The sequence below is a fragment of the Thamnophis elegans genome, chromosome 4, assembly GCF_009769535.1.
Source record: "Thamnophis elegans isolate rThaEle1 chromosome 4, rThaEle1.pri, whole genome shotgun sequence".
Taxonomy (NCBI): Eukaryota; Metazoa; Chordata; class Lepidosauria; order Squamata; family Colubridae; genus Thamnophis; species Thamnophis elegans.
Window position 1 is genome coordinate 138,042,322 of NC_045544.1, and position 17,590 is coordinate 138,059,911.

Below are 17,590 nucleotides of genomic sequence, written 5' to 3' on the forward strand. Positions count from 1 at the left end.
ACCAGGAATCTGCCTGGTGCTTTTGGGGAAAGCCTCAGTCAGAACACTATTCTGTATTTTCCTAGCAAGACTCGGATACGAAGTTCTCACTTTGTAGGGAAGACGGGCAGCACCAAATTTAACGAAGAAATGAAATCAATTGAGTGGAAGTTTTTCTCTTCTCGTTCTGTAGGAATCTCCACCCATTCGGTCAACTCCTTAGGACAAACTCCGCTCTTCACAGCTGCCTTGCTCGGATGGGTAAACTGGTGGACATCCTCTTGGATTATGGATCGGACCCCAACCAGTAAGTATGAGACATAAATGGGTGAGAAGTGGGATTCGGGTAAAATTAGGGTGGTGGGGGGGAGGGTTTGAATAAAATTATTTTGCAATTCTGTGGAAGGTATGAGGAAACCCCACTCCTCGCTCCTCCATTGGGGCTCTTTGGGCCGAGCATCTCCAAAGAATTTGCGGTATCCCAACGGGGGTCAGGCAATAGCAATAGCAGTTAGACTATACCGCTTCATAGGGCTTTCAGCCCTCTCTAAGCGGTTTACAGAGTCAGCATATTGCCCCCAACAACAATCCGGGTCCTCATTTTACCCACCATGGAAGGATGGAAGGCTGAGTCAACCCTGAGCCGGTGAGATTTGAACAGCCGAACTGCAGAACTGCAGTCAGCTGAAGTAGCCTGCAGTGCGCATTTAACCACTGGCACCTCGGTCAAGGATGGGGGGCAGGGGATGACTGGCTGCCTAGGAGAGGTCCTTGCTCCTGACTCGCTCTAGATTTTTTTAAATAATTAATGATATTATTTATTATGCTTTACTAAACACATTCATAAGGCTGCCCCACTCAGACATGATCGATGTGTGCGGCTTACAACATTTAAAATCCACCGCATAATGAAAATACCACCCTACCCCACTCCTGTTAGCTTTGTTAACTTCCTCCTGAAGATACTCCAGGTTTTGTTTGTTTACTTCTACTTTTAGAATAGAATAAACCTGAATAGAATAACAGAGTTGGAAGGGACCTTAGAGGTCTTCTGTCCAACCCCCTGCCTAGACAGAGGCTTTACTTCTACTGCTACTTCTACTTTTACTCCTCCTCCTATTACTTCTACTTTTACTTCTACTTTTTCTTTTACTTCTGTTACTACTACTACTAGTAGTAGTTCTACTTTTACTTCTACTACTACTTTACTTCTACTTTTAATTCTACTAGTACTTCTTTTATTTTTACTTCTAGTAGTACTTCTATACTACTACTTTTACTTCTACTAGTACTTCTACTTTGATTATTACTTCTAGTACTTCTACTACTACTACTTTTACTACTTTTATGTCTACATTTACTTCTACTACTAATACTTCTACTTCGTTTACTTCTACTACAATCTACTATTTCTACTACCTACTACTACTTCTACTTCTACTTTTTCTTTTACCTTCTATTACTACTAGTAGTTCTACTTTTCTTTCTACTACTACTTTACTTCTACTTTTTACTTCTAGTACTTCTACTTTGATTTTTACTTCTAGTACTTCTACTACTACTACTTTTACTTCTACTAGTACTTCTACTTTGATTTTTACTTCTACTAGTACTTCTACTACTTCTATACTTTTATGTCTACATTTACTTCTACTACTAATACTTCTACTTCGTTTACTTCTACTCTACCTACTATTTCTACTACCTACTACTTCTACTTTTGCTTTACTTGTACTCTACTTTTACTTCTACTACTCTACTTCTAGTTTTCTCACTTGTAAGCCTCAACTTACAAATAAAGACACTCGGCAACCGGCTCATACTTACAACCGGGTCTGCCGGGTCCTTGGGGTCACACGATCCCCTTTTGCAAGCTTCTGTCAACCAGAGTCCATGGGGGGGAGCCAGAGATTCACTTAACAACCCTGTTGCTAACTTAACTTGTAGCGATTCACTTAACAACGATGGCCAGAAAGTCATAAAACAATGCGAAACTCATGTAACAGCTTGTCAGCAGTGGAAATTTTGGGGTCAGTTGCGGTCGTAAGTCGAGGATTATCTCTAAAAGAATCCGCTTTAAGAGAGTTAGAGGAAGTAGCGAAATCACGCATGAGTGAAGTTCTATGACTTTGCTGTTCTTGTTGTCGTTTCAGCCGCTGTTATGACGGAGCACCCCTTTCCACGCAGCGGCCTTTTCCGGAAGCCAGTTCATTCTTAGCAAACTGCTGGACGCAGGCGGGGATTGCGCTTCCACGACAAGGATGGGAGGACCCCGCAAAGCTGGGCCGTGACCGCAGGGAAGGAAAGCAGTGCGCAGGTGGGTGGTTGCAGGCGTTTAGTGATGCGCCGTTCGGACGCTTGTGGGGTGACGCTTTGTAGCATTGGGGAGGAAGCGAGAAACACAGAGAGACTCAGTCCGGGGTGTGTGGTTAAAAGCGTGACCCGACAAAAGGGCGAACGTCAAAACCACGCCCGACTAAACCGCGTCGCTGACATCATCAACACAGCAACAACAGCCACGCGCGGAGCGAAAGAAGGGAGTTTACAATAGCGCGTCGAAAGAAAACCGATTTAACTTAAGGTAAGGGTTAGGTTTAGGGTCTAGGTTAAGGGTTAGGTTTAGGGTTAGGTTAAGGGTTAGGTTTAGGGTTAGGTTAAGGGTTAGGTTTAGGGTTAGGTTAAGGGTTTAGGGTTAGGTTAAGGGTTAGGGTTAGGGTTAGGGTTAGGTTACGGGTAGGTTACGGGTTAGGGTTAGGTTAAGGGTTAGGTTTTAGGGTTAGGTTAAGGGTTAGGTTTAGGGTTAGGGTTAGGTTAGGTTTAGGGTTAGGTTAAGGGTTAGGTTTAGGGTTAGGTTAAGGGTTAGGGTTAGGGTTAGGGTTAGGTTAAGGGTTAGGTTTAGGGTTAGGTAAGGGTTAGGGTTAGCTTTAGGTTCGGTTAAGGGTGGTTAGGGTTAGTTAAGGGTTAGGTTTAGGGTTAGGTTAAGGGTTAGGTTAAGGTTAGGGTTAGGTGGTTAGGTTTAGGTTTAAGTGTTAGGTTAAGGGTTAGGTTTAGGGTAGGTTAAGGGTTAGGGTTAGGTTAGGGTTAGGTTAAGGGTTAGGTTTAGGGTTAGGTTAAGGGTTAGGTTTAGGGTTATGTTTCAGGTTAGGTTAAGGGTTAGATTTCGGGTTAGGTTAAGGGTTTAGATTTAGGGTTAGGTTTCGGGTTATGGTTAAGGGTTAGGTTTAGGGTTAGGTTTAGGTTAGGTAATGGGTAAGGTTTAGCGGTAGGTAAGGGTTAGGTTAGGGTTAGGTTAGGTTAAGGGTAGGTTAAGGGTTAGGTTTAGGGTTAGGTAAGGGTTAGGTTTAGGGTTAGGGGTTAAGTTTAGGTTTAGGTTTACTTTTACAGCGCACTTCTGGTCTCCGCCCTGTTGTCGCCCTGTTGATGACATCAGCAACGCGGTTTAGTCGGGCGCGGGTTTTGTCGTTCGCCCTTTTGTCGGTGAACCGGTTAAAAGAACTCCCAATTAGTTAGAAACTGGGAGATGGATATTTGGGTAGCCTCGTTTTTTTTTCCTCTTCCTTCCTCAGGTCCCTTTCACTTTACTTTACTTTATTGTCATTGTACGTATTATTGGAAGAAATGTCTTTCTGGGTTCGGCTCCAAGTAGGGAAATAAGACACTGGAGACTTGGAGGCTGCTTGGAAGATGGTTTATTGGTGGACAGGATCACATGGCTTGAGGTCCTGCACAGAAAAGGGGATCACATGCTTCAATGTTGGTGGTGAAGAAGAGAAGGGCTGAGGGAGGGGCTTGCTGGGCTTTTTATAATCTGTTCGGCCCCCACCTCTCTGTTTCCTGTTCCTGTGTAAGCAATGCATTCTGATTGGTTGTCAGACTCCCCTGGGGCCATGCAGGGGCAACTCTCTAGGATAGATAGAGACTAGTATAGATCTATTTCAAGCTATTTAGCTCTCATCAGCTAGCCATACCCTTACTGGGAATTGAAAATTATATTTGTATAAATTATATTTGATTTAAAACATATAACTTGATATGACATTATAGGTGATGACTGTGGAAGGGATGCACGAAAGTTCTTTGTAACCAATTGACGAACTTTCCACAATTTGTAATGGGAGGTGATTTTAAGGTGTTTGTGTTTATTCAAAAAATAAAATTTTATATATGAAAAAAAATCTACCCCACAGATCATTCCCCCCCCCCCCCACCATTACCATGTATTTTCAAAATTTTCCCCCTTTTCCCCTGGTAAACTAATTTCGGTTTTGCACAGAACCCACAGCTTCACCTGTTGGATTGCGGTTTTACTTTCAGATGCTCGATTTATCCAACGATTGCACCACTCTATGCAAGTCGTCCTGCAAACCAGTCCTTGATTTATTGAGGAAAGTGGACTCCCCCAGAGCCTTAGTGCACAGCCCTTCCAAGTTTGGGGGTTTACTCAAGGGTAAGTGTGCCTTCACTCTCCCATAATAATGCAGCTGTGCTTGGGGAAGGAAATTTCAAAGGCAAGGCATGCTTTCCTGTAGGGCAAGGGTTCCCAAACTTGGAAACTTTAAGACTTGTGGACTTCAACTCCCAGATTCTCCAGCCAGCAGAGCTGTAGGGCTCCTCTGGCAGAGAAAATGCCAAAAATGCCCATGCCAGCTGGGGAATTCTGGGAGTGGAAGTCCACCCCTCTTAAAGCATTCTGCCTGGGGAATTCTGGGAGTGGAAGTCCTCCCCTCTTAAAGCATCCTGGCTGGGGGGATTCTGGGAGTTGGGAGTCCTCCCCTCTTAAAGCAGGCTGGTTGGGGGATTCTGGGAGTGGAAGTCCACCCCTCTTAAAGCTTCTGCCTGGGGAATTTCTGGGAGTGGGAGTCCTCCCCTCTTTAAAGCAGGCTGGTTGGGGGATTCTGGGAGTGGAAGTCCACCCCTCTTTAAAGCAGGCTGGCTGGGGGATTCTGGGAGTGGAAGTCCTCCCCTCTAAAGCAGGCTGGCTGGGGGATTCTGGGAGTAGAAGTCCTCCCCTCTTAAAGCATTCTGCCTGGGGAATTCTGGGAGTGGAAGTCCACCCCTCTTAAAGCATTCTGCCTGGGGGATTCTGGGAGTGGAAGTCCCCTTAAAGCAGCTGGCTGGGGAATTCTGGGAGTGGAAGTCCCCCCGATCTTAAAGCATTCTGGCTGGGGAATTCTGGGAGTGGGAGTCCACCCCTCTTAAAAGCATTCTGCCTGGGGAATTCATGGAGTTGGAAGTCATCCCCTCTTAAAGCATCCTGGCTGGGGGATTCTGGGAGTGGAAGTCCACCCCTCTTAAAGCATTCTGCCTGGGGGAATTCTGGGAGTGGAAGTCCTCCCCTCTTAAAGCTTTCTGCCTGGGGAATTCTGGGAGTGGGAGTCCTCCCCTCTTAAAGCAGGCTGGTTGGGGGATTCTGGGAGTGGAAGTCCACCCCTCCTTAAAGCAGGCTGGCTGGGGGATTCTGGGAGTGGAAGTCCTCCCCTCTTAAAGCAGGCTGGCTGGGGGATTCTGGGAGTGGAAGTCCCCCCTCTTAAAGCAGGCTGGCTGGGGGATTCTGGGAGTGGAAGTCCTCCCCTCTTAAAGCAGGCTGGCTGGGGGATTCTGGGAGTAGAAGTCCTCCCCTCTTAAAGCATTCTGCCTGGGGAATTCTGGGAGTGGAAGTCCACCCCTCTTAAAGCAGGCTGGCTGGGAATTCTGGGAGTGGGAGTCCACCCCTCTTAAAGCATTCTGCCTGGGGAATTCTGGGAGTAGAAGTCCTCCCCTCTTAAAGCAGGCTGGCTGGGGAATTCTGGGAGTGGAAGCCCACCCATCTAAAATGGTTCTAGGCATAGATGTGAGCATTGATATAGTGGGGTTAGTAATAAGTAGCAAATAAGTACATCTGTCCATTTTTAAATATAATAATTATGGTAGGGAAACACAAAACTGCCTCGTTCATTGCTGTTCCGTCCCATTTCCCAAAATCCCCCTCACAGTTCTCCATCTCGTCCTTCAGGGCAACGGACAGTCCTCTTGGGAGGTTCATGAAGCGTGCGAGCAGCATGTCGCAAGAATCTTCAGTTTCGGCTTTGGGAAGGTAAGAAGACCGGTTCAAGATGGCTTGGCGATCCTGAGGCCTCCATTCGTCCAGGGTGTGTACGCACAACACACAAATACACAGGGTCAAGTGTCCAGTAAGGGGCTTTGGGGAGGACTGCCCAAAGACGTTATGAACGCTCTGAGGAAGTGGGTTTTGATGGCCCTCAAAGAGAATCTCCTGAAATTGCGAGCTGTTAGCCGGGGGGGAACAGACTGCCACATGATGTGAAAGCAGCCCTTTTTTTGGATTTTTTTGAGGTCTTCGGAAGAGAGGCTATCTGGTTAAAATTGTAGGATGTTGCAGTTCTTCTCAATTCTTCCTTCTTTCCCTCTTTTTTTCATTCCTTCCTTCTCCTCCCTCCCTCACTTTCCTTCCTCCTTCCTTCCTTCCTTTTTCCTATTTCTTCCTTCCTCTCTTTCTTTCTTCTTTCTTTCTTTCTTTCTGTCTTTTCTCTCTTCTTTTATGTTCTATCCCTTTCTCATTCCTCCCTCCCTTTTCTCATTCTTCCTTCCTTCCCTCTTTTTTCCTTTTCCTTTCCTTCCTTTCATCCCTCACTCTCCTTTCTCCATTATCCTTCCTTTTTGTTTGCTTCATTCATTCTTCCTTTCCCTTCCTTCCCTCCATCTTTATCCTTTTCTTTCTTCTCTTTTTTCCTCTTCTCTCCTCCCTTCCTCTCTCCTTCTTTTCCCCTTTCCCTTTTCTTCCCTTCCTTCCCCCTTTATCCTTTTCTTTCTTCTCTTTTTCTCTCTTCTCTCCTTCCTCCCTCACTCCCTTCTTTTTTGCCTTTCCTTTTCTCCCCTTCGCTCGTCCTTTCCTCCTCATTTTTCTTGCTTTCTTTTCTCATCCTTCCTTTCTTCCTTCCTTTCCGTTCCTTTGATTCTTTCCCTTCCCTTTCTCCTTCCTTTTCCTCGCTCTCTTTTTTCCTTCCTTCCCTCCCTCCCTCCAGTTTTTTTCTCACCAGCAAGAGGCAGCTGGGCTACCTGGCTTCCATCCCCATCATCGCGGACAAGGAAGTGGTTCAAGCCGATGACGAGCCCACCTTCTCTTTCTCCACGGGCCTTACATGAACATGACCAAGTAAGTACGGAGTAGAGATGGGCCCTGTCACCAACACCAAGTGAGGACTTGGCACCCTCCCGGCTAGGCTGCCCTGCCCCCAGCCAGGACCCAGCCTCCACTTCCCAGGGCCCATTCCACCTACCTACCTACCTTCCAAGGCTTGCCGTCATGCTACTCCCACATCCTCGCTCTTCTGACCCCCCTCGTTCCACACCCAAGGACACTCCGAGCCAAAGATAAGTTACGGCATTTAATTAACAGGTCCTTGGCAGCAAACCGGCACAGACAAGCTTGGGCAGCAATAAATACAGATAAGGCTTGGCAGCAATCCAGCCTGCCAAGCTTCTAACAATGTTTCTCCGACATTCGATCTCGTGTTGGACTTCTGCAAAGAGGGACACGTGCACAAGTAGTCTTTTTTTATAGTCTGGAGAGAGCCTAACGACCACCAGCTGAGCTCAATTACCTCCTGTAATTGCATAATTGTTCTTGATGCTGAGTAGCTCTTCGATGGTGTGCATCCAGGAACAACTCACTATTGGTGTCCGGCTCACTCTCCCTTGTCTCCTCCCTACTGGCCCAAGGCTCAGGCGCCCTCTGGTGGCCAACCAGCCTCTCTGCGCCCTGCTCGGAGTCGGAACCCTGTCCAGGGTCTCCACATCCTCCAGAGCCGACCTATGGCCCCTCGCTATCGGATTCTGTTTGCAGCTCCAATGGCTCCTGCTGGGCCACAACACTCCCTAACCCGAATTCTTCCCCTTTGGCCCACCCTCACCTTTCCCTCCTGCAAGCATGGTCCACAGCACGCGTGGGGCGGTAGCTGGGTGGGCAAAACCGACACCCCACTCTTTCTCCCCACAGCCTGATGTTGGGGAGGCAGCCGCGTGACCGTCAAGGAGCTGAACATTCAGCCTCCCAACATTGCAGCAAGCTGCGCCTCTCCGACCTCCTCTTGGCTGAGCAGGAGTACAGCAGGTACGCAACCTGTGTGTGTGTGTGTGTGTGTGTGTAAAGCCACAAAGCTTTTGTGCATTCATGATAGGGTGTGCATGCCCCCCCCCCCGCAATCATCATCTTCTCTTAATGATCCCATAATGCCTTGCAGGGTGGTGTCTGGGCAACTGAAATGGAGTTGAGTGCCGGATGCCCTTCCTGTCCCAGTGCGGAGTTATATTCGGCAGATATCTTCTCATGGTATCCATAGAGAGAAATATCTGCCTCTGCCTGGGGTCTGTTCTGACTGAGACTTCCCGGGAGCATGAAGCCAAATCCTTGTCCCGATAAAAACACCTTTTATTAATTGACTGTGGATTCTGCTCATTCACATCCAGCAAAGTCTTTCAGGGGAGGATTTACAGTCACAGACCTTATCTGGCTTGGAGAGCTGCCAGGCCGATATCTGCAAAACTTGGCAAGGAGTCTCGGAGAGTTACGAAGCAGTGAAGCGAACTAATTGTCTCCTGCAAACTCCACTCCCCTTTTGCTCCTCTTTTATTTCTTCTGGGAGGGGCCATTCACCGTCCACCTGTGGCCTTACTCCCAAGTCGACCCTTGTTCTTTAGCTGTTCCCTTCGTCTGGCAAACTCTGTGCATGCGCACACTTGGAAAAGGCTCCAGCTGTTCCTTCTGCCTCACTGATGTCTGACTCTGAAGGCAGCTGATAACTGTCAGACGGCCCTGGCCCCCCTCTCTGCCTCCGACACAGAGCCCTCATCAGAGCCTCCCCCCCAGACTCCAGGACTGGCCCAGGTTCCTCTCCAACCTCCTCACTGTCTGGAATCGGCTGCCAGTTCCGCCAGCGGGCCACAACACTTTTTTTGCCCACAGTTCTTAAGAAAATTACTGCTAGTTGTTAAGCGTCATTAAACGAATCCGGTTTTCTTCATGCTTGTCAAAAGCCCCCCTGGGAAGGTCATAAAAGGATCATGTGACCCCGAGAACTGCAACCATTATAAACATAAATTTTGATCACATGCTCCTTTGGGAATGCTACAATGGTCGTAAGTGTGGGACTGGACATAAGTACTTTTCCAGTGCCGTGTTAACAGAATGGTCACTAAACCATCATCATTTCACGACCCCCATAGTCCCTTGCGGAGTGGAGTCTGGGCAACTGAATGCAGAGTTTTAGTGGCCGGATGCCCTTCTTGTCGCCAGGGCGGAGTTTTGTCTCAGCAGATGTATTCTCAGTGTGCCAAAGAGAGAAATCTCTTGCCTCTACCTAGGATCGAACTCACAGTTCGATGATTGTGAGGCAGGAGGTCCAGCTCTAGGCCCACGGCACCACTCTTTTGCACGACCGCCGCGGTGAGAGGGAGAAGTGGACTTGGGCTCTTTCCCCCACTTTTGGTTCTGGGTCCTCTTCTTCGAACGCGGGTCCTTCTCTTCCCGCTTTGCAGCCAGCTTCACCACCCTCACCTGCTGCTGCTGATGGCCGTCTGTCTGTCCAGCGACTTGGAGAAGACTCGGCTGGTGTTCGAGAGGGTGAATTTCGGGTCTCTCTACAGCATCCTTCACGAGAGGGTAAATTTGGGGTCTTCCCGTTTGTCTTTTGTCGCTTCCACCCGTGGGGCTCCTGAGCTGCGAATACCCCCCCCCCTCTCTCTCTCTCGTCGGTCCTTGAACAACCCTGCGAGGTAGGACGGTGTGCTGAATGGAAGTTCCCAGATTTAAAGTGTTTTCCGCCTGAATTCAGCATTGGGAGGACAACTATGGCTCGTTAAGACCTGTGGACTTCAACTCCCAGAATTCCTGAGCCAGCTATGCTGGCTCAGGAATTCTGGGAGTTGAAGTCCACAGGTCTTAAACGGGGCCTAGTTGCCCGCCCCCAATCCAGCCTACAAATTTAGTGCTTCGCCAGAGTTTTAGTTCCTCTTTAGCAATTGCCTCTTGCCTGTGTTGTCCACGCGTGGCAGAAACTTGTGTCTGGGGGATTCTGGGAATTGAAGTCCATCCATCTTAAAAGCATGCAAGCTAGGGAATTCTGGGAATGAAATCCATCCATCTTAAAGCATGCAAGCTAGGGAATTCTGGGAATGAAACCCATACATCTTAAAGCGGGGCCTGCCTGTGGAATTCTGGGAGTGGAAGTCCACCCCTCTTAAAGCATGCTGGCTGGGGGATTCTGGGACTTGAAGCCCATCCATTTTAAAGCATTCTGGCTGGGGAATTCTGGGAGTAGAAGTCCACTCACCTTAAAGTATGTTGGCTGGGAATTCTGGGACTTGAAGTCAACCCATCTTAAAAGCATGTTGGCTGGGGGATTCTGGGAGTGGACGTCCACCCATCTTAAAGCATGCAGGCTAGGGAATTCTGGGAATGAAAGTCCATCCATTTTTAAAGCATGCTGGCTGGGGAATTCTGGGAATTAGAGTAGCATCATCTCCTGGCCACATTAGAAACACCAGTTCAATTCTATCTGCAGAAAAGAGTCCCTTAGATAGCTATTATTATTATTGTTATTATTATATTTAATTTTAATTATTATCCATTATTTAATTATTATCCATCCACCTTACTGTGGGACGACTTCCAATATCAAAATCCAAATTTATAGGAACCAAATATTACAAAACATATTTTTAACAGATACAAAACATTTTGTATTGGTTGACCTGTGCAATATTGCCGTACTGCCACCTCCCCCTGGACATTTAAGGGAGATTCCAATTCTTGTAGCCAATGTTTCTTCCCCCCCCCCCGCTTCTTCCCTCTAACCCCCTTCCCATCGGCGCCCCTAGCGCTCCGAGTTCCCTGTGCTGCACATGGAAACGATTGTGCACCTGCTGATGCAGGGTGAGCGACGCCCTCCGCTACCTCCACCTGCGTGGCTTCATTCACCGGACCCTCAGCTCTTACGCCGTGGTGATTGTACTGACTGGGGGAAGCGAAGCTGACCAACTGGAGCACATGATTGAAAGGTATAAGCCCACGCCACCTCCCTTCCCCTTGACTCTTCAATGTCCTTTCCCTTACCTCTCTTTGCCCTCCCTTCCCTTCAAGGAGGAAGACACTGGGCAGCCATTTGTCTGAAATGCTATAGACCAGGGGTTGGCAAACTTAAACACCCAATGAGCCATTAAGGTCCTAACTGGACGCTTTCCGTTTAGTTCTGGAGCCTGACCGGAAGTTCCGGTTCCCCCACTATAGCGTCTACTCCTAGCGTGGCGTCTTTTTTGCCCTGTCGATCAGAAGTCTGCTTCCTCCTCACCCCCCCCCCCCCCCCCCCCCCCCCCCAATAGAGTCTCTCCTAGCGCAGCATCCTTTTTCCACTACCGGTCCTAAGCGGAAAGCCCTATCAATTGGCGAGCCGACTGGCGGCAGGGGCCGCAGCAGAGGGAATGAAAGAGCCACATGCGGCTCCAGAGCCGCAGATTGCTGACCCCTCTATAGACCAGTGATAGCTAACTCTTTTTTTGGCTCCCGTGCCAAAAGCGGGGGAACGCAGGGGGGGGTGGTTGTGCCGTTGGCGGGCCACACCCATAATGCTATGCGTGTGACCTCAGCATGCATGCACGCACGACACCCCCCCACACACATGCACATGGTCCGTGCCACCAGCACTCCCCCCCCCCCTGCATTTGGCACACTTTTTTCACCCTCCCCAGGCTCCGGAGGCCTACCCTGCCCTCCATGGAGGCCCTCTGGAGGCTTCAGGAGCTTCCCTGAAGCCTCCAGAGGGCGAAAAACCGGTCCTACAGCCAAATCCGAAGTTCAGGAACGGTGACTTCTGGTTTGTCCATAGGGGCATTTTTTGCCTTCCGGAGTCTTCAGTCTTCCTTTCCTTTTCCTCTTCCTTTCCTTTTCCTCTTCCTTTTCCCCTTCTTTATTCTTCTTTTCCTTTCCTTTTCCTTTTTTTCCTTTCCTTTCCTTTCCCTTCCTTTTTTTTTTTTCCTTTCTTTTCCTTTCCTTTCCTTTCTTTCTTTCCCTTCCCTTTCCTTTCTTTTCATTTCCTTTCTTTTCTTTTCCTTTCTTTTCCTTCCTTCTTTCTTTCCCTTCCTTCCTTCCTTTTCTTTCTTTTCCTTTCCTTTCCTTTATTTTCCTTTCCTTTCCTTTCTTTCTTTTCCTTTTCCTTTTCCTTCTTTTTCTTTCCTTTCCTTCTTGTTCCTTTTCCTTTTCCTTTCCTTTCCTTTTTATTTTTCTTTTTTTCCTCCTTTCCTTTCTTTTTTCCCTTTTTTCCTTTCCTTTTTTTCTTTCCTTTTCCTTTCTTTTCCTTTACTTTTCCTTCTTTTCCTTTCTTTCTTCCTTTTCCTTCCTTTCCTTTTCTTTCTTTCCTTTCTTTTCCTTCTTTTCCTTTCCTTCCTTCCTTTTCCTTTCCTTTCCTTCCTTTTTTTCTTTTTTCCTTTCCTTTCCTTTTCCTTCTTTTATTCCCTTTCCCTTTCCTTTTCTTCCTTTCCTTTCCTTTTCCTTTTTCCTTTCTTTTCCTTTCTTTTTCCTTTTCCTTCCTTTTCCTTTTCCTTTCTTTCCTTTTCCTTTTCCTTTTCCTTTCCTTTCCTTTTTCTTTCTTTTCCTTCCTTTTCCTTTCTTTTATTTTCCTTTCTTTTCTTTTTTCTTTTCCTTTCCCTTCCTTTCTTTTCTTTTTTTCTTTTCCTTTCCTTTCTTTTATTTCCCTTTTCTTTCTTTTCTTTTCCTTTCTTTTCCTTTCCTTTCCTTTCTCCTCTGCTTTCCTTTCCTTTTCCTTTCCTCTCCTCTCCTTTCCTTTCCTTTTCCTTTCCTTTTCCTTTTCCTTTTTTTTTCCTTTCCTTTCTTTTTCTTCCTTCCTTTCCTTTTTCTTTTCCTTTCCTTTCCTTTCTTTTCCTTTCCTTTCCTTTTCCTTTCTTTCCTTCCTTTCCTTTTTTTTTTTTCCTTTTTTTTTCCTTTCCTCTTTCCTTTTTCTTTCTTTTCCTTTCTTTTCTTTCTTTCCTTTCCTTTTCTTTCTTTTCTTTTCCTTTTCTTCTTTCCTTCCTTTTTCTTTCCTTTCCTTTCTTTCTTTCCTTTCCTTTTTTTTTCCTTTTCCTTTCTTTCCTTCTTTTATTTCCTTTCCTTTCCTTTCTTTCTCCTTTTCCTTTTCCTTTTCCTTTTCCTTTCCTTTCCTTTTCCTTTTCCTTTTCCTTTCCTTTCCTTTTTCTTCCTTTCCTTTCCTTTTCCTTTTCCTTTCCTTTCTTTCCTTTCCTTTTCTTTCTTTCCTTTCTTTCCTTTCCTTTCTTTCTTTACTTTCTTTCCTTTCCTTTCCTTTCCTTTTACTTTTACTTTCATTTCTTTCCTTTCCTTTTCTTTCTTTTCCTTTCCTTTTCCTTTTCCTTTCTTTTATTTCCCTTTCCTTTTTCTTTCTTTTCCTTTCCTTTTCCTTTCCTTTTCTTTTTCCTTTCCTTTCCTCTTCTTCTCTGTTCCTTCTCCTCTGCTCCCTCTTTGCTCCCTCCCCTCCCCTCTCCCCTCCTCTCCCTCTCTCTGACAATATCGCTTTGCAACAAATTAGAATTTGCCAATCAGGTTGCAATTCCAATCTGATTTACCTGATGAACCAACCTCAGTCTCCTAAATCTGAAACTAAAAATAACCCTCCATCCCGTCATCTTTACTCCCTGAGAAACTAGGGAGGGTTCTCTCTGTGTCTCTTTCTCTGTCCCTTATGCAGCAGAGGGCTAAGCTGCCTCTTATCTGATCGCTCTCTCGGTCCCGCTCTCCCAAGGACTTTCCCTCATACCATGGTCGTCCCCCGGCCCCCATGATGCGGGAGATCTCCAAAGGACGGTGGTCTTGGCCCCCCCCCCGGGGGGGGGCACCTGTTCTTCCCCAACCCTGAGCATCATCTTCCCTTGTCGGCAGCAAAGACGGAGGGGAGCGCAGTGACCTGACCCGAGTGCCCATCCCTCCTCAGCTGTACAAGTGGTGCGCCCCAGAAGTGATCCTGGAGCGGACAGCGACTGTCAAGTCTGACGTCTACAGTTTTTGCGCCGTCATGCAGGAGGCGTTTACAGGTAGAGCAAAGAACTGAAGTTTAGTTTTTGATTTTCTTTTCCTATATGCTTTTGTATCTTTTTTAAAAAAAATATTCAGGGTTTTCCTCTTGTAAGGTTAAAGTGTTGTTGGAAGAAACGTCCATCTGGGTTCAGTTCCAAGTGGGGAAAAAGACACTGGAACCATAGAGGCTGCTTGGAAAGATGGTTTAATCCTTGTCTTTCTTTTGATGCCTTCTCGCCTCCCACTGCGCATAACGACGCGTGTTTTTTTTCCCCAGACACAGTTCCCTGGGAGGGATTGGACGGTCCGTCCATCAAAGATCGCATCACCACCGGCCAGTGGTTAGAAGCCGATGCCAGGCTCTCCAAGCCGTATTACGACATGGTGAAGACAGGCCTGGAGTCCAGACCCAAGCAGCGCACGATGAACCTGCAAGATATCCGCTACATTCTGAAGAACGACTTGAAGGTAAAAGTGGAGGGAATTTAATTTAATTTAATTTAATTTATTTAATTATTTAATTTAATTATTTAATTTAATTTAATCTTTAATCTTTAATTTAATTTAATTTTTAATATTTAATGTAATTTTTAATTTAATATTTAATTTAATTTTTAATTTAATTTTTAATATTTAATGTCATTTTTAATTTAATGTAATATTTAATTTTAATTTTAATTTTAATTATTTAATTTAATTATTTTATTTAATTATTTTATTTAATTATTTTATTTTATTTTAATTTTTTAAATATTTAATTTCATTTAATCATTTAATTTAATTTAATTTTTAATATTTAATTTAATCATTAATTTAATTTAATTTAGAATATTTGATTTAATTTAATTTTGAATATTTAATGTAATTTTTAATTTAATTTTGAATATTTAATGTAATTTTTAATTTAATGTAATATTTAATTTTAAATTTTATTTTAATTTAAAATTAAATTTTAATTCAAAATTTAATTTTAATTCAAAATTAAATTTTAATTTATTTTAAATTAAAATTTAATTTTAAATTAAAATTTAATTTTAAATTAAAATTTAATTTTAAATTAAAATTTAATTTTAAATTAAAATTTAATTTTAAATTAAAATTTAATTTTAAATTAAAATTTAATTTATCTTAAAGTTGCCAAGTTTGGAGAACCTTGATTTAGAGCTTTCAATCACGTCCCACTCTTTCCCTTCTTACCAATTCCATGGGGTAGCCTAATTTCATTTTTTTTTTTAAGATTACTGATAGTGGGATCATTGCGATGATGAAGAGAAGAGGTGAAAGTGAATCACCCTGGAAAATTCCTCGCTTGATATTAACCATTCCGTAGATCTCATTCCCTACTGCCAACTCAGTTCTCCATTGTTTCATTGCCTTTTCAGTAAAGGATGTAATATTTTTGCTAATGCCAGTTGTTTCTAAGCATTTTATGATCCAACTATGTGGCAGTGAGTCAAATGCCTTTTTGTAATCAATCCAGACCATATTCAAGTTCGTTTTTCTGTTCTTACAATTTTCTAATATCATTTTATCAATTAGGAGCTGATCTTTTGTGCCCCTGCTCCTTCTTTTGTTGCCTTTTTGCTCTACTGGCAAGATGTTGTTTGTTTCCAAATAATCCATCATGTTATCTGCAATAATGCCTGTGAGTAATTTGAAGGTTGTTGGCAAGCATGTTATTGGTCTGTAGTTTTCAGGTGTTGTTCCTTTAGTTGCATCCTTCTGAATCAAGTATGTTTTTTCCAGTTGTCAACCATTCATCAATTTGCCATTTTGTAAAATTTCATTCAGTTGCCTGGCCAATATTGCATGTAAACTGGTCAGATATTTGAGCCAGAAACCATGTAATTGGTCCTTTCCAGGTGATGTCCAATTCTTTACCATTTTACTCGATTTTTGACCATCTCAGTTGTTATTTCTAATACTTGCATTTGTTTGTTGCCAATGCTTTTCTCAAAGTCCTTATTGTAGTCCTTTGCATTTTCCCACAATTCTTTCCAGAATTCAACCGTGGCCTGCTTTTCTGGTTTTACATTTTTGGTGTCACCATTCACATTAAGACTTTGATAAAAACGCCGTTGGTCTGATCGAAATTGCTGATTTTGTTTATATTGGATGATTCGTGCCTCATATCTTTCAATTTTTCTAGCTGTTGCTGTTATCTGCTGTTTTACTATCTCTACAGCTTCATTGATGTTTCTTGTATCCAATCTATATCTTCTGATTAGCCGATCTATGATTTTGCTGTTTTTAAGCCGTTGCTCATGCACGTTCTTTAAGTAGCTAGCATCTGCCCTTAATTTTTTGATTTTTTGTTCTAAACGGATTTTCCACTTTGGCTTTGATGCTTTTTCCATTGTGTGACTAGGTACTTTAATTTTAATGCCTAGTTCATTAGTGACTATTACAGCTGCGCTGTACATTAACTGATTCGTTTCCAAGATGGATCCCGATTCAATTGTTGAAAACACTGCATTAACCATTTTCATGATAGGGGCCAAAATTTTCTTAGGCAGAGTTTTTAGTGATGGTAAACGTTGCCTTTCCTCATTAAGCAGAAAATGCTCCATGATCTTATCCTTCAATTCTTTTTGTTTTTGAGTTAGTTCATCAGTTGGTTCAATGATAACTGGTTCTGGTGGTAGTGTTGTTATATCTTCTTCTGGGAGTTCTACTATAATGTCTTTAGTTGTGTCTTGAATATCAGTTATTTCCGCTTGTGATGTTGTTTTTTTGGTTTTGTAAATTGCCTGAATTTCCTCAAGTTCAACTTCACTAAGCCCTTTATTTTGTATAATAAACCGCCTTTGATCTGCTAGTCGTTGTTCACTAACATTTGAATCTGGATATTGTTGTTTCCATAATTCATACATTCGCTTTAAATATCCTCTTTTTTCTGGCTCTGAGTTGTAATAACAGGCCATTATGGCACGGTTTTCATCTGCGCTATATTTTTATCGTTTTGTTGACTGGTCCACTTGTAGCCCACTTGTCGACGGATGCCCAGGGATCTCAACATCCACCACGGCCTTTGTTAACCCGCGTGACGACCGATGCGGTATAGAATTTTTATTCGTTTCTTTCACCATGTTGTATGGGTTGGCGGGTTTTTTATGGGGCCAGGTTGCCAACCTGACCCCAACCTTCCTCCTTTCTTATCCGGGCTTGGGACTGGCAACGGCGGAGTAGTAGTAGTAGTAGTAGTAGTAGTAGTAGTAGTAGTAGTAGTTATTCTCTTTCATTCCATTCTATTCTATTCTAATTCTTATTCTCTTCCATTTCCCTCCCCTTCCATTCTCTATTCTATTCTATTCTATTCTAATTCTCTTCCATTTCCCTTCCCTTCCATTCTCTATTCTGTTCTTATTCTTATTCTCTTCCATTTCATTTCATTTCATTCCAATCCTATTCTATTCTATTCTTATTCCCTTCCATTTCCCTTCCCTTCCATTCTCTATTCTATTCTATTCTATTCTATTCTATTCTATTCTATTCTAATTCTCTTCCATTTCTCTTCCCTTCCATTTTCTATTCTAG

The 17,590-nt window shown here is 44.0% G+C and overlaps 1 protein-coding gene across 1 annotated transcript in view; it reads left to right on the forward strand.

The window, feature by feature from the left end:
* TEX14 (testis expressed 14, intercellular bridge forming factor) overlaps positions 1-17,590 on the forward strand; it is an 82,576-nt gene continuing 64,986 nt past the window's right edge. The window contains 16 exon segments of the mRNA XM_032216134.1: positions 1-235; positions 238-286; positions 2,133-2,146; positions 2,149-2,220; positions 2,223-2,296; positions 2,986-3,012; positions 4,333-4,426; positions 5,952-6,052; positions 7,003-7,112; positions 7,956-8,020; positions 8,023-8,089; positions 9,514-9,637; positions 10,855-10,908; positions 10,910-11,034; positions 13,919-14,070; positions 14,331-14,521. Of these exon segments, the coding sequence (XP_032072025.1) occupies positions 130-235; positions 238-286; positions 2,133-2,146; positions 2,149-2,220; positions 2,223-2,296; positions 2,986-3,012; positions 4,333-4,426; positions 5,952-6,052; positions 7,003-7,112; positions 7,956-8,020; positions 8,023-8,089; positions 9,514-9,637; positions 10,855-10,908; positions 10,910-11,034; positions 13,919-14,070; positions 14,331-14,521 (1,425 nt within the window). The 5' untranslated portion in view covers positions 1-129.